The sequence below is a fragment of the Prunus mume genome, linkage group LG2, assembly GCF_029339155.1.
Source record: "Prunus mume cultivar Tortuosa linkage group LG2, ASM2933915v1, whole genome shotgun sequence".
In the NCBI taxonomy this organism is placed as follows: Eukaryota; Viridiplantae; Streptophyta; class Magnoliopsida; order Rosales; family Rosaceae; genus Prunus; species Prunus mume.
In genome coordinates, this window is record NC_142699.1 from 6,282,419 (window position 1) to 6,299,891 (window position 17,473).

Below are 17,473 nucleotides of genomic sequence, written 5' to 3' on the forward strand. Positions count from 1 at the left end.
TACACAAAAATCTAGCCAAGTTGCCAGTTGGGGCTGTTTTGGATTTGTCATGATTTCAGTTACCAAAATTCTAACATATTCATTTCATTCACTCTCTTGGATTCGTTTTAAGTATCTATTTATTGATTGATACCTCAATAAGATCAATCTTGTACTTACTTTTATTCATGAGTAGTGGAAATAAATAGAATAGAATAAATAGTTTATTTTACCTAAGAGAATCAATTGGCAGCCCAGCAGAGTGAAACATGAGGGGTAATATATATTATATATGGTACTACTGAATCACACATGATGAAAAACTTTAGGTGCTTCCAATTATGTGTTTGTTGTGTGCATCAAACCTTTTACCCCACAAATGGGATTTGAGCAACAAACTCAAGTGGTGTCCCCATTGCAATTGGAAATGACAGTATAGGCAATAATTTAGGTATAGCCTTTACACAGGCATCAAAAAGTTTTGCTCGTGCCCAACATGTTGGTGGGAAACACATCTTTTATTAATCCATCAAAAACCAAATTTAGATTAATATATTTCTACTTACCTCTTTTTTTTTTTTCATCTTAGAAAACGTCATATATATACGTGCAATTATTTATATGGGATTCAAGTAAACTTCAGATACGTGTAATTACTTGTAAACCACGTGTATAAGATATTTTTCCATAAGTAGTTGAGTGAAAATATAATTTTGGAATGGTCGGTTTTGGTCCGGTGCTAGTGTTATGTTATGGAGGATATTTTGGTTATGATGGTGAGTGCTCTACTCTTCTTACTAGACATTGAAATGGAAGCAACTTACTTGTAAATGTCCACTTGGTGAAGATATTCGTAGGTGCTAAGAAAGCTCTTTGCTTAACAAATTTTAGGCCAATTATTAAAAAGAAAACTATAGCTAGCATTTGGACGTCTCAACTTTATGTGAGCTGTTCACATGTTGTGTAGGCTCCTCCAAAGTTTAGATGGACCACTGGTATAAATCGGTCCCACATTCAAGAGGCCTGATGTGCATGCTCATAGTGATTTCTACATCTGGCAATGATTATGAGTATTGGTCAATTGGGACACATCCAGCATCGATTTTAACAGCCATAGAAAATCTGGCACAAAGAGCTACAAAACTTTCTTCCACCATGAAGTGACAGTTACCTCTTTTGTCAATAAACCCAATTTCACAAGAGGTTTCAAGGCATGAGGTTTCGAGTAGTCAATTCAATTGTTTTAGGTTTGAATTCAAAAAATATCTAACTTCAATTAATATATAATTAAAATTTTGTAATCAACGAGGGAATCGTAGTCATTTTTTCTACTACCAAAATAAAATTAGTAATGAATTTATGGTGTGAGATAAATATTCTACAATCTAAAGCTACAAAGTCTTATATCGATTTTTTTATTTATTATGATTTTATATATATATATATATATATATTATATATTTAGGTCTTACGAGAAATTCATTTTCAACCCATTAACAATAAGATCATTTTTCTTCCCTTTTGACATTTCTTTCTTCAAGATAATTATAATTTTCATTTGTTTACTTATAAGAAAAGCATAGACAGAAACACACTTTGTCTTGGAGTAGACGTGCATGAAATGAATTGAGGAAGTCTCTGCAACAAGGCAAGTCAGAGGAAGTCAGAATGTTCTATACAGAAAGTCGATAGACAAAGCCATTCCTGTATTAGCTACATTAATTGCTAAAAGAAAGAAAAGGCCTAAGCAAAACCTTGTTTGTAGTGTGTAGATTTAGAAAGGAACAATATCTAAATGAAAAGTAAATCCAAGAGATATTAATTCCTTAAGAAAAAGTGACCAAATAGAATATTATAATTTTGCATATGTTCCCCTTCTGCTAATTAGGCTCCGGGCACGATATGCAAATAATCTTATTTGACTGTCACTTGCTATAGCATTTTGTGCATATTGTGTTAAGAGCATATTCTCCACATTAAAAGAATAGGCTGAATTCCCATATAAAATATATGCCACTTTATATTCGATATATCTTCACTCTTCACTCTTCACTCTTCTGAGAGAATGCAAAGTATGGAGAAGAGACTTTAAATGAGACCTAGTCTATTAAAACCTCTATTGAAATGGTGACGATTTCATGAATAATATATGTGTAATCACGTCATAATGGTGACAATAATCACACAAACAACAAAAGGCGTGCAGTTTGAACCGTTAATAGTAAATATTGTGCATTTGTGTTCAAATCTCTCTTCCTTAATCTTACTTGTATTAAACCCAAAAAAAATACTATAATGATTCACACTTTTGCTCTCTTAAATCCTATAAGATCGATACAACTATATAAGTGTTCATTACAAAAGAAAAAAACTAGAACCATAAAAAATAGTTTACATATTAAATTAAACTAGTTAAAGTGCAAATTTTTACAAATATCACCCTTTTAGCCCCTTTCTGTAAACCCTAATTCTTAATCTCTCTCTCTCTCATCCTTGGTCATCTCTCTTCTAATTAGTGTCTCTCTTAGGGTTTCCTTATCCTATAAAAGTCTTATTTTATAGGACCTAGGTAACAACTTCAACTGAAGTAGGAAGCTAAATCCTTTTTTAACCACATTGCAATGATATATTTACATTTTATTGGGACCTCCTTCAAGACTGGTGCATCAGTTTACTTGAATACCACGATATGAGCAGAATTTTTAAAAAAGGTATTATTTTGAGCTACTTGGATATTTCAATTGTTTGTTGTACAGGGCAAGTGGGCAGACCAGGGGTTAAGCAAACCCCGTAAATAGTTGGACTGAGCGTGCAACTCCGAAAATGACATCATAGGTGTGGTAACTTTTTTTTGGTAGTGTATACTGTATTTGTTAATATTTGAAATAAATGAACCAAGAATTTACTACTATGAGAGCACCGATAATGTTCTCAACCTAACTTTTTGCATAATTCAATGGTTTGAGATTTTACGATGACTTTTTGCATAATTCAATGGTTTGAGATTTTACGACAACATGCATCGTGTATCATGTATTGATAGTAAAACCACATATTATATATTTTATTTTATTTACACCGTAAGCTCAACCAAAATTGTAACAATATTGCATTATATATATATATATATATATATACTTTTCTCCAACTACTTAATTCAACTAACCAAACGAGCCGTAGAAGGACTAATACTTTTCTCCCTAGCTACCATACTTTTTCTTTCTCCACACTTATTATTTTCTTTTTCAATTTAGAATGGATGTTTCTAATTTCTGATTAATCAAACACAAAACGTATTCTAATAGTTTGAAGGATTAAAAAATAAATAAACTATAGCTAGACCAACCATTTTTCTTTGACCTTTTTTTTTTGGGTTTGAAAATGAGATGTTTTGTGATTATTTATTTATTTTCTATACAAGTTTGATTGCGAATTCATATGACTATTTTGTAGGCATTGTGCAACTACGTATAGCATTGAACCTTAAATTACCATGAATCTGATCATTTTAAACCTTAAAATCTTATTAATTTGATTATATTTTTGTGTTTTGCATATGCTAGTACTTAGGATAATTCCTTGTGAAATTACCATTATTCTTTTCTTTTTTTACTGTTGACCTATCTTCTCCAAGTCCAAAAAATTAACTCCACCGTATCCAAAACAAAACCAAAATTCTGACAATTGTCAAGCAAGTATTACGTGTCAAATAGAGAGCATGTTTAGGACCTTTTTAATGTGACAAGCAACAAGTACTGCAGCAGCAGCCAGTAAAAATCACTGTAAGTGACTGTAAGCTCCGGAGAATGAAAAGAAAAAGGAAAGAAAAAAAAGCATCCGAAGCTCCCATTTGCCCTAAAAATAAACAAATCAAAATCAAATAAATTATACACTAATGACAATTAGGGTGCTGACGTGGATTTCCCATTTATGCAAACAATAACAACTCACTCACAAGTCACAACTCTCAATCAAATCTCTCTTAAGCACTGCAACAACCAACGGTCCAGATTCACTCCACAGTTTCTGGCTCCTCTTTATCTTCCTCTCCTTCACTTCGCTCTAGGCCTTCCTCTCCCTTTACCTCTCTCTCTCTCTCTCTCTCTCTCTCTATAGCAGTTGTAGCCTTGTGGGTTGTTAGAGAAAGCAGCAGAGAAGAGAAAAAATGTTGCTGGGGAAGAGACCAAGGCCTCCAATGAAGAGGACCACAAGCATGTCAGAGATCACCTTTGATCTGAACACCATCAGTACTGAGGCAGCTCAATCTCAACCGTCCGATCCCAACAACCCTTTTAACCCTTTGGCCTTCTGGGGTGGTGGCGGTGGTGGAGGTGGGCTTGATGGGTTGGATCAAAGGCTCATGATGAAGATGGCCTCACCATCACCATCATCACCATCACCAAGAAGCCACAGAAGGAACTCGGCTGATTTTGTAGAGACTGCCCACTTCTTGAGGGCTTGTGGTCTCTGCAAACGCCGCCTTGTTCCTGGCCGTGATATTTACATGTACAGGTAATAATTCTTCTTCCCGAATGAAATCTTAATTATTGCAACCAACTAGTTCTTAGTCTAGTGCTATTTCTCTCGACTTTCTTGGTCGAAGTTTCATATCTAAATCTCTATCCTCCAATGAAAATAAAAATCTTAGCATCCAATTCCTCGCATACTTCCAGTTTTCAATCAGTCTCGTGTGACCAGTTTTGTGAGAGAAAAGTTTGTACCTAAGAATTTCTCATCTCGTTTCTCCTCGGAATTTTTATTTAGAAAGAAAATATTCAAGGAAGTACTTTAATTATGGAAACCCAGTTGGTTATTTTTGGACTAAGTACTTTAAGTACATGGATTTGTTTTTCACTTTTCTGTCAAATTAAGTTACTTTCACGGTCTTTTCTTACTTGTTGTTTTTACCTTTTTTGGGTACTATTATTACTTCCCAGATTGTTTTCTGATCTTTTTTGGCTTATTTTGCCAGGTTTTTCAATAAATACTCCAAAATTAGGAAACCCTCTATTTATTTGTGTGTAACTTTTTTTTTTTTGTCCCTTTGACTCATTCTTTTTTAACCTGTAATTTGATTTTGCAGAGGTGACACTGCTTTCTGCAGCCTAGAGTGCCGGCAGCAACAGATAAACCTTGACGAGAGGAATGACAAGTGTTGTTCCACCGCCGGAGGCCAAGTCTCCACCAAAGGCGAAACCGTCGCCGCCTTGTAGAGTCCGTCGTCAGCCCGGAACACAGCACCATGTTTGCGAGCTTTGCTCTAATATATGAATATATAAATAGGTTTGGGGGGATGGTTTTAGGTACGTTGCATGAAAATGGGAAAACCTTGAAGCTTTCAGTCTTCATTAATTATATGCTTGTTTCAAGCAAAATTAACTTCAAGTGTTGTACTTCATTTTCATGGTTTCCTCTCTCTTGTTTTCTTTTAGGTAGTAATGGAAGTAAATTGCAAATTTACAGAGTTAATTTAATCTTCCTTTAGTATATTATCTCTCTCTTCTGCTTTTTCTTCTCTCTCTTTTCTGGGTTTTTATCGGCATATACATGTTATGTTTATGTAATATATATGTACGAGTGGTGCTGCAATTTAGTCAGTAAATCGATGCATATATGGTAAGAGCCGGTCCATTGATTTTGGAGGCCCTATGCAAATATGGATGTCGAGGCCCTATATATACAAGTAGGGAAAAAAAAATCCATATAGAAACAAAAATTTCTGACACGGGAAGAACACATTCAGAAAGAGCTTCCTAGAAAAATTTCTTTAGTCACTCTTCCAAATCACAGAGCTGATAAATTGATTTTCCAATTTCAATGCTTGGTGAATTCTCATGTGAATAAGGGAGGGAGAAAAGAACTGTGATTTTGGGAAAAAGACTAAAGTTTGGGTTTTTACAATCCAAAATTTGATGGAAGAGGGTGGTACACTGGTACTGAAGAGAAATAGCTTTATTTTGATGGAGGAGAGTGAGAAAGGCTTACCGAAAGAGGAAATAATATTAGAATGGTTTTGCAGCTTAAGAGTTGGGAAGAGGAAAACACAGGGTTCAAACCATAATAAATAAATAAAAAGAAGAGTTGTAGTGTGAGAGTTGGGAAGAGGAAAATGAATTAAATTAGAAATTGTTGATAATTAATATTCAATTCAATTTTGGTTTTGGTGCCTTGCATGTGGTGTTGTGGGGTGATATTTAATATTTCATTTTTATTTTTATGTTTTAGTTAATTTAATTGATTGACTTGGAAAAATTTGGAGGCCCCTAAATTGTGGGAGCTCTGTGCGGTCGCACACCCCATGGGCCGCCTCTGTTTATGGCCTTTTTGAGGCTTGAGTTTGGATGGTAAATTTTCTTTTTGTTGGTGATGAAGAATTGGATGGTATTGGATTTCAATAGATAAGTGTACGTTTAAATCAATGGTAATAATTCATTCTTTTTTGTTGTGGTACGAAAAAACAAAGTCATGGATCTTCTCTCCCTGCACAAAAAAACAAAGTCATGGTTTTAGTAAATATGAAATCAAATTACAATTAATTCTTTTCTATACTCCAATGATCATTTCATTTGTAAATTGATCTACATCGCACTATGAATCATAAGCACTTATAATCTGTGTGGCGATCATAATTTCCCATGGAAACATTAGCTTCAGCACACCACCTGATGTAATTAATCAAAACTGATTTATGATACATACAAGTATATATATATATATATATATATATTGTATTTTTCTCATCTAAACTTTTTTTTTCTTCATCAAATAGAAATTTTATTAGATAAACTTCAATAATCTAATTTTAATGTCACTCAAGTTAGAATTTTATGTATGGTCAATTTTCAACCACTAAGTATTTATCATGTTCACAATGGTTGAATTAAAAGTCATGCAGAACATTATTCTTTCTTAAGGATGAACACATCGACAAAACTCATTTAACTCCACTTTGACCTCATCAATTTTATTGAACTTGACTCTTTAGACTTAGATTTTATCTGAGGTTCTAAAAACCCTAAAATCTAGGTTCTGAATGATGACTCTACACCCTAAACTATTAAGCATATCAATAAATAAGGTTAAAGTTGAAGAAAACTGAATAATCGTTAGATTTTTGTATTTTTATTTTATTTTAAAAGATGCTATCTTTGGGTAAGAACTTAAGGGCCCATTTGATAACTATTTTATAAGATTGAGAGGGAAGATGAGATGAGAGAACGTGAGGGAGGAGTAATAAGAGTGAAAACAAAAACTAAAAACTGAAATCTATTTCAAATTGTTTTCAGTTTTGTCACTCCTCCCTCTCATCATCTCTCTCAATCTCATTCTCATTCCTATTCTCACTCTCATTTTCCTTCATACACTAGCACAAAAACTAAAAACTAAAAATTAAAAACTAAAAATGAAATTGTTATCAAACGGGCCCTAAGATTTAAAAATATGTAGTTAAGAAAATGATACACTAATGGTTTGAAATGTGATACAAAATGAGTATCTTTGTTACTACATAGATGTAGGGCCTCATGTGGTGGAGTAGGGTGAAATTTGATGACCCTAATATTGATATATTTAAGAAGATTCTGTGTGCATGACATAATAAGAGTCCATCATTAGTGCTTGTATAGCAAGTGATCGAGGAATCTATGGCCGAGTCAGCTTTGCATGGAAATGGGCCCACACTTTGCAAAATACAAGAAAATTAACATTACCAAATTGATTTGAAAGAGAGATTCATTTTGAAATATCGACATTGAAGACTTGATTATCTCCCACTCCCATACCATACCAGTCTTCTGATTCGATCTGGACTGGGGAGAGGACCCAACCCAAAGGTGGGACCACTCTTATAAATATACTGGCCCCACATTTTGTTGTCTCGTGGGCCCGGACTATTGGCTCCACATGATTTCTTGATTTAATAAGACAAGCCATGTGAGCAGAGAGAGAGAGAGAGAGAGAGAGATATCGACAGAAACTCTGTTGTGCTTTTCTCGCGATATTTCGGGCCTATGAATGAAGAACGAGTGGATTTACAATGATAGGCATGAAGTGAAACTACTCAGTTTTCCTTGGGGACCAGGGACAGCTGTTTTTGTTTTTTGTTTTTTGTTTTCATTTTTCTGGTTCAATTTTGAACTTCCTTTTTTGTTTGTGTTAATGGAAGATGGATCATATGAAAATCAGTATTTTTGGCATTTTCAACTCCAACAGGGAGGCAATGCCCCAAATTATTGAATTCATTTTCAACGCCAACCCATGCAAGGGCATTTGTCAAGTCGCAATGAAAAGTGATTTTAAAAAATTAATGCACCAACGTAATATGTCAAATAACTTACCTCTTAAGTTGTACTAAAGCTTGCAAATTTAGTAGTAAAACACTTATTTCAAACGCAATATAAGAGCATGACTCTCCGATAATGTGACAAGATTTAATACATCACGTCGGAATGTCATGTAGTGTATCGGGTACACATGACCATTTTTCTCATCATCTTCTTCCATTATTTTTTTTTATAAAAAAAACTCTATTTGTTGTATTTTTTATATATAATTCACATATGCATGACACTATTCTCTAACAAGATATATAAAATATTTACGTTGTTACACTGTTAATATGCAGTTCACATTCGCATAATGACCATATTTCTTATTTGTAATCTAACAATCATAATTCTCTTTCAAGAATTATTCATTGGAAAAAATAAGTTAAATCCACATTTTTAAATGATCAAATAACTTCCAATACAAATTATATTATTATTTTTACAGGGACGAATTAAAATACATACATAGAAAAATGGTTTAGCTTAGTTTCGTGATTCTAACATCTCCTTTGAAGTATGTTTCAATATTAATTCTTAATGGATTTAATCCTTCATATTTTAGCATACATATATTGAGGCTGTCTCTTACCTCAAATCAAAAGCAATAGACTTGATCTTCAAGAAACAAGTTGTTCAAATTAAATTGCTTAGGACATGACACAAGAAGAGTACTTTACAGCAGTTAGTGCAAAGTCACACAAAAAAGCTCAACTACTGCAACCCTAATTTAATCTTCAAGGAATGCAATATACTTTTATATCTAACCCAAGATTCCAGGTATTCATCTCATATACATGACACGTAAAATGTGAACCTCTAACTCAAAATCAATTGGCAACTGATGACGAGGTACAAGATTTTTAAGCATACTGCAAAACTTCCATTCTCCAAAGAAGTTTCTTGCTACTCGAATGAACTTATTTTATATCTCTGTTTAGATTCAGTCAAATGGTAAACTGCAAAGAAGTTAATATATACTTTGTGTACGTACTAAAGCTAGGGCACCAATTATAAGATGCACAAACATACATAGGTGTACCCCAAAAATAAATAAATTATTACTGAACAATGTTTTTATATAAGATCTAGGACAGCTGAAGAAGATATTACTATATTTCTTTTGAAGGGTCAATGGCCCTCAAATTGGCTAAATGGGGGACAGAACTATTGGGATCGAATAATATCAAATGCGTTTAGGAGATATTTTAATGTTCTCTCTCTTTGCTTGTACACATAAAACAATTGCTTCTCACTCTTCAAGTATGTGCGGCATACAAGTATACATACCTGTACTTTCATAATTAGATTATATTATTTGCTTCCCAAATGTGTGTTTGTGTGTGCTTCTTCACATGACCAATCTTGAAGAACAAAAGTGTAAGCAATTAAAATAAACAAACACACAGAGTGGCAATATTGTAATCTGTCCACACCTCCCTGACCTACTTGATGATCTTTCAAAAAGAAAGTAATACTTGTAATAATGGAGGTTTTAGTTTCTTATGGCAAGTTGTGCCTAGTAGCCCTCCATGAGATTATACCCAGTTTAAGCCTGGGAGATTATTTTTAATAAATACAAAATTTCCTGTCTATGCATAATCACTCGTAAAACACATATATCAGGTAAATTCAAATATTTTTGTATACATGAAGTCTCGTACTTCAAATTTATGAGTTTACAATTCATCCTCTATATATTCACCATTTTATTACTAAATCACCCGTGTTGATTAAGCCTCTTAGAAATTAATTTCCGAACTTTTGACTAGACGTTCCAAATTTTGTTGACTAGATGGTGTGTACAAATGAAAATGTATTATCTCTATCTATGTTATGAAAGAATGGAATATTGTCACGTGTGTAAGTATCATAGCTTTTATTTAGAATGTTCAATTGAAAAATAGAATAGGGTTCTTCGTTTTGCTTTCAAAGCCCAATGCCAATAACTTTTCTTTGCAGAGAAACAGGAAACCAGAGGCACGCATTGAACAAATTTTTGGGACAAACCATATATATATATATATATATACTTTTGGAACAAGTTTAGTGAAAGTTACTTTGTTCTCAATTTCTTGCATCAAACAGCACCACAGTCCAAATGTTGAAGCATAATAATAATTTAAGGCCATTTGTGCAAGTGGGCATGTGTCTGCATCTCTGTGTATTTAAATAATTCGACATTAGCATCAATCTACTTAATTAATGTGTTTGATTACGTCGTAGTCTTCAATTAAAAAGATATCAGGTGGGTGGTGTTCCCACTGGAGAAGTTTTTGTTGTGACCGTCACACTGGCATGTGGTGTAATTAACTCACTCATATTATAATACATGTAATATATAGGAAAAAAGGTCAGAGAAAACCCTAAGAAAAAAGGTCTTAGCCACCGCCCCTTTGGGGATGGCGGCCTCCTTCCCTACCTCCTCCCCTCTCCTTTCATCCCTTCTTTTTTCCTTCCCTTCCTTTTCCCTCAAGATTGTTAGTTTATTTTGTGATGTGTAAGCAGTTGCCGTGAAAGAATGTCATCGCCATGATATAGTCACCGTATTTTGGCCCACGCACACAAGGAGTTGGCTCCCTCGACATAATTTGGAGCTCTAAAGAGGGGAAGATGTTTGGTTGTGTTGTGTTCAGGTTTAACTAGCCGGCATGGCACACTATGATTTTCTTCAGGTTGCTCGGAAGATGTGGAGCGGTGGTCTTGTTTCGTAGTTTTGTTTTAGACTAATAATTTTCAGAAACTCTTTAAGAGTTTGTTGTGATTTGTTTTTCTATTTAGAATTTTTATTTCTTTTTAGTTTTTGACTTTCGATACGGATTTGTTGTGCCATTGTGCGGTGGATTTGAATTGTAGGTCTTAGTACATGTACTTCTGGTTGTTGGATCAAGGATTCAGTCATTGTTTAGGTTGTGCGTGATTTTCTCCAAATAAATTCAGCTTATTGTTGTGTTTGGTTACTGGATAAGATTTACCCATATTCGGCACATGCTTGCTTTGCACTTTTGTTTATTCATCAATAATATACTATCACTTATTTAAAAAAATAAAAATAAATAAATAACATGTGTATTAATGTATTAATGCTATTCCATAACTCTTTGAAACTATGCCATTTTCACCTATATTAATAACATCATGTTGGAAGGTGGTGGTAAAATGTGACAAGCAAAAAGAAAAACTTTTCTGATAAAACCCTAAGAAAAGAAACCCTATCCTCTCTCTCCTTCCCCCTCCTCTCTCATCTCCTCCTATCCTCTCTCTTTTCCTCCCCTCCTTTTTCTCTTTTATTTTGAATTGTTATTTTGTTTTATGGTGTGGAAGCAGTCCATGTGAAACGTTGTTTTGGTCATGATAGTCGTCTTCTTTTGGCCCATGTACATAACGATTTGGCTCCAGTTGTTAGCCTTCAACATGACTTTGTAGTGTGATGATGTTAACAAATGTCTCACAGTTAAGGGACCTAAAAATAGACTTATAAGGAGTTGTTACCAATTGACTTTGTTGTAGAACTCCAACTTCCTTCATGATATCTGAGTCATCCGCCCTTTTTTGGCTAGGCGGTCGCTCGCTCGAAAATGTTCAAAAAAAGAAAAAGGTACATATGTTAGCCCCCCAAAAAAAACATTCCTATCTAGCTGCCCAGCCAGCCAACAACATATTCTCTTCTCATTGTTACTCTTTTGTCTCTCATTTTCTCTTTATCATTTAGTTTGATACCTATTAATGTGTTGAGTTATGAGTTTGTTGTGTTAATGGGTTGGGTTATTTAGTTCTTGTGTCAAATGTCAATGTGTTATTTATCAAATTTTTTTATAGGTTTTTTTGTTTTGTTAATGGGTTAGGTTGTTTTGTTAAAGAGTTATATATATATATATATATATATATAATTTTTTTTTTTTTGAGAGAGTTAATGGGTTGTACTTAACATGTGTGAAAGTTTTACTTCAAAATTCTTTGTTTTAAAGTCAATATCTTCTTCTTTTTTTGTTGATTTTCCTAGATACTTAAAATATGTATAAAAGAGAGTTTGCTAATATGTACTTAACAAGTATGTATGAAAGAGAATTTGCTAATAATAATGTCAATAATATAACATTTTATATTTAAATAGTGTTGTTTTGTATTGCATTACATTTACTCACTGGTGGACCCAGAAATTTTTTAGTGGAGGTGCAATATTGACTAAGTATGAAAAATGGTTTTTGGGAATAATCATTTTCTCAATATAATTTTTGGCGGCTTTTAGTCCTTACACATCAAATAAGAAAACTTGATTTTATGAGATTTTAGTATGAAGTATATATTGACTTAATGAACCATAATTTTTAGGCTAAATCGTATTTTACACTAAAACCGAATTTTCAAATTTTGATTTGGTGGGAATTTAATTTTCTAGTATTTTTATTTGAATCCAAATGGGGGGTACGTCCTTATTTACATTGTAAACTTAAGTTAATGGAGTAATACAAAAATAAATAAAAGTAAAAGGACAAAGACATTTACTTATTTACGTATAGAGATGCATTTGAGGGTAACATTCATTACGTTCTCTTTTTATGTTTATTAATGAAATTCATTTATATCGTCAAATTTAATATGTAAGTTTCACAACCAGTTTTCAAATCTTGAATCCACCATTGTTTATCTTCCATAGTAGTGTACCCTCCTTGTGTTCCTTTATTTTGCATTATTGTATTAATTCAAAATCAGGAAATTAATGTTTTACCACAGAAAAATTTGGTAAAAACAGCAAATTGCTGGTTGTTGGAATAATGAAGATCAATGTAAAATTTTCCACCAAATGATTTGTCATTATTGCTCTAAGAATGGGCGTGAAAAGGACATGTTATGGCGGAGGACCCCATTGGCCATGGGGCCTGGACAGTCGCAAGCAACCATTAATGGCCTTACACGTAAGCACCCCAGTTGCAAGAGTTGGTCGATGGTCAACGTCAACCACGGTTTTGTATTAATACTTTTGGATTCAGGGCTTCCTACTATTTGTTTGGGTGCGGCTCACTTTGTGGACAGCAACTTCCCATGGGGCATGGACTGTCTGAAATTTGAAGAGTTCTCCTCTCCATTTTCCACTTCTCATTTTGATTCAAGTTTCTTGGGATGAATCAGTTTTCTCTCTTCATAATTATCAGCTTTTATTAGTTGAAAAATCGGGATGAACCCACGAAACCGTAGATGTAACATAAGTTTTTAATCATATTCCAAATGTTTTCTTACAAATCCGCACGGATTTACCTGATATGCACAGTGCATGTGATTTTATGTCCGACAGTTTACCTTCAATATTCGTATCAAATCGGTGAAGCAATAGGTAATATCCTGTAAACAACTGTTTTGGTGCATCAAATTTGGTAAAAGGTGAGAAGCCATGAGGGAATGTTGGGTCTCTATCAGTAGGAGGATGGCACCTTTGCATTGAGACCATCTATTTCTGGGCTGGCAATGAGCAATGCATTGAGGCCAAGAAAGTGACAAGTCTTGGAAGTAGGGTTGGAAACAAGGGGTGGGTGGTTGGAGAATTATTGGCGTGGTGTGATTGGTACAAACAATAATTTGGGGTCCCAACCACGCAAGTTTATGGAATTGATGTTAAGGCCTATGCTTCATTGAGCAAACCCAGCCACAAGGTGTACAGATGAGCAACAAAAAATTGGTTGGTCCTCTATGATCAGCATTGAACAAACAAAAGCCTTGTCCACAATCCAAAAAAAAAAAAAAAAAAAATAAAGTGGGCTTTTCATGATTGTATGGTTCATATAGACTAGAAAGACATCTATCACTCCATTACAAGACTAAAGTTTTTTTTAATAAAAAATAAATAAATTATTTTTATACAAGCGATATTGGGAAGGGAGGAATAGAATCTGACTAGAACCTTAGATGTTGGGATAAATACTTTTAACCACTTGAACTACAAACTCCTTATCATTATTACAATAGTAGATGTTGAAAGTGAAAAGAACATTGTTTGACAAAACCTACCAATTACTATGCTGGGATTAAATTTCAATTTTCCATTTGTACATCACCAATGTTTATTATTTCTTTCTTTCTTTCTTTGATACACACCAATATTGATATTTGAGGCCAACCTTGAATTTAGGCAATTCAAAAAACATCAAAGGTTACGTGGACAACATCACAGCCCAAACCCTAAAAACTCGTCTCTTGTATGGTACATACCATTCAAAGGAGATGGGAGAAATTGATGCTACAGCCCAAATAAAACAGGCCATTGAGCTTACATCTCCATTTCATGCGGGTTTGGGCAGCTGGGCTGCTCTTTTCTTCTTTTTCTTCGTTTTTGTTTTTTCAAAAGAGTTTCACCTTGAGAAGAGCTAGCTATAAGTATAAACAATATAAGATAGTTAGGATGGTTCAAACTGATCTCCCATTTTGAGTGCAATTCAAACACTGCCCGAGCGATTTTAGGGAATTTAAACTTCAAAACAACTTTTATCACCATAACTTATTCAAAACCGAAAAACAAAATATAAAAAAGACAGAAATGGAATGCTAGACTCTCAGCATTTGTTGTAGCTATAGACTCTCTCTCTCCCTTCTTCTCTAGAGAAAAAGAATGGAGAGGCTTGTCTTTGTTTCATGCATTCTAACCACATGTCTTGCGTTGGCAAGCTGGTGCACGAGTCGTAGATTCAGCTGGCAATGCACCAGCAATGTCCATGGCAATGTCACCAAGAACATCCTCTTCTTCATCATCAGGCACGACTCCAGGCACGGATGAGTGCTCGGACATCATATTCGGCATGGCGGATTGTGTGCCGTTTATGACCGACGGGTCGAAAGACATGAGGCCAGACGGCTCGTGCTGCCCCGGGTTGGAGATGGTGCTGAAAGCTAGCGATGACTGCATATGTGAAGCCATAGAGAGCTGCACTGATTTAGGCATCCCTTTGAATATGACTAAGGCTATGACTTTGCCTGCTGCTTGTGGCATCTCTGCTCCTAATTCTTTTAGTCAATGTGGCAGTGAGTTTTTGATCTCTCTCACTACATAGTTTTGCACATGTTATTGATTTTTTTCCTTTTTTAATGATATATATAACATGTTTGAATGTTTTCCCTCTTATTTGTTTTGCAGTTCCCTTGCCTCCTGGTGTTTCTGGTACGTTTTAATTGTTTTGTGTATTTTTCTTTTTCTCTTAAGTTTAGCATGTGTTTTCATTTTTCCCCCACGTCTCTCTTATACTTGATTGAAGAAATTGTTGAGAAATTAGAAATGATAGACGTGAACAAGAAAACAGAATGACTATTAAATAATTTTGTTTTGATTTTATGTATTCTCATTATCTTCTCTCTTTTTTGGGTTTGTTATGAAAATATAATGCTCTTCCCTTTCAGGTAAAACAAAAAAACAAAAGATCGAACTATTTTCATCCGGACAAGTAAAAAAACAAAACAACAATGATCATCTCACTACTAGTTCATTGATACTTCTCTTTTCAATATCCTAATATTTCATTTTCAAAATTAAAAAATAACAAATGTTATGTTACTTTCTTTTAAAAGTTGCGATTGTATTTTTAAAGAACTATGACTGTCTTATTAAAAGATGAAAGAACTACGATGATATATTTTCTTTTATCGAACCATTGAACAACATAATATGTACAAAAATCTAACATGACCATTCCTCCAAATGTTTGTAAAATCTCTGTTTGTTTGTTTGTTTTTTTAAAATTGCAGTGAAACCAACTCCAAAATCATCACCAGAGAGTCCATCCCCAAAGAGGGCACCGGCAAGTTCCGACTATGTAGTTCCAGCACCCTCCTCCGCTGTCACAGCTCCAACGCGGTCTCCGAACTTCGGAACTTATTCTACATCTGCCTCACTTGTGCTTATTCTTAGCATGCTTTATGCTTCATTCTACTGTGTTTCATTTTAGGAAGAAGGTTGTTCATAGTTGTTTCTTTTTGTTTCTATCCTCATGGCTACTAATCTTTTTTTTTTTTTTTGGTCAACATGGCTACTAATTTTAGTATGATTGTATTTAGCTGGACTAGATAATGCTTTGTTTAACTTGGGTTAAGTAGGTTTTGATTTCTAATAATTTCGTTTTTTCTTTTTGCATGGATGAGTTGGCCTCATCCTTTTTCTTGAGATAAGCTCTATCAGAATTGGTGTAATGCAGCAACAATGATGACAACAGAGGAAGTAAGGAATTGGATCAATCCCATTCCTCATAAGTAAACATCCCACTTAATTACAAGTTATCTTAAACTTTTTTATGATTTCTTTATATAGCCGTTTGCTAGAAAACTAACCATTTTTTAAAAAGAATTTAAAAACCTATGAAACCATGAAATTCCACTCTAATTGACATTCACACAACAAGGCCGTTTGATGATCAAAATCGGAAAGGCTAGTCTTGTTTGTTGGTAATGTCAAAGTAAGGTGCTGTGATTTTTATTTTATTTTGGTTACAACCGTGCAATGAGGAACTTTTTCATGCTTCGGGACTCTCCCCTAACAAAAAGAGCAATATCGCAAAGGAAAATACTTCCATTCTTACCATGTAAGTAGGAGCTCTTACATTTATGCCAATAGCAATGTAATATTTGTGCAAAAAGTTTTTCTTTTGTGTTTTTGATGAATTATTTTTGCATATATATATATATATATCAAAATGTGATTAGCATGAATGATAAGTATCTTCTTATATGAAAATAGACAAGCAGTATCCTATAAAAAATAGTTATTTACATGTTGAAAAACAAAACGCGTTTGACCAAAAGGTTGACCCACACAAAATAAATATAAAAGACCAAAAAACAATTAACTACGCCTCAAAAATTAAAGCTCTATCTTCCAACCCCCAACTCCCAAACCCACAATATGTGTGAGACCATCGATCACTTATTTTTAAGATAAAATCATCGAACATGTATTCTTGCAAATAAAATTTGAGAGATTCAAGTGACACATAATAAAAATAAATAAAAATAATAGAGTCAACTTTTGATCAAATAATAACAACCGATAAATTATTCAATTTTCATATCAATCAACTATTCACAATCGATCAAATCTTGAGTAAAATGACCAATCACTTTTAGACAGATTAAAGTTATTAATAGGAGTGACTGGAAGTCGGGACCCCAAGTTCTGAAAAATTAAAAATAACCAA

The 17,473-nt window shown here is 33.9% G+C and overlaps 1 protein-coding gene and 1 pseudogene across 2 annotated transcripts; both read left to right on the forward strand.

Moving 5' to 3' along the window:
- Positions 1–4,032: 4,032 nt before the first annotated feature.
- LOC103332988 (FCS-Like Zinc finger 6-like) lies at positions 4,033–5,466 on the forward strand. The gene is made up of 2 exons (XM_008235785.3): positions 4,033–4,491; positions 5,063–5,466. The coding sequence occupies exons 1-2, from the start codon at positions 4,145–4,147 to the stop codon at positions 5,190–5,192; spliced, it is 477 nt and encodes a 158-aa protein (XP_008234007.2). The 5' UTR covers positions 4,033–4,144; the 3' UTR covers positions 5,193–5,466.
- A 9,103-nt stretch (positions 5,467–14,569) lies between these two features.
- On the forward strand, positions 14,570–16,365 carry LOC103332987 (uncharacterized; annotated as a pseudogene). Its single transcript, XR_016124365.1, has 3 exons — positions 14,570–15,314; positions 15,427–15,450; positions 16,032–16,365. The product of XR_016124365.1 is annotated as an uncharacterized LOC103332987 (transcript).
- The last annotated feature ends 1,108 nt before the right edge of the window (positions 16,366–17,473 follow it).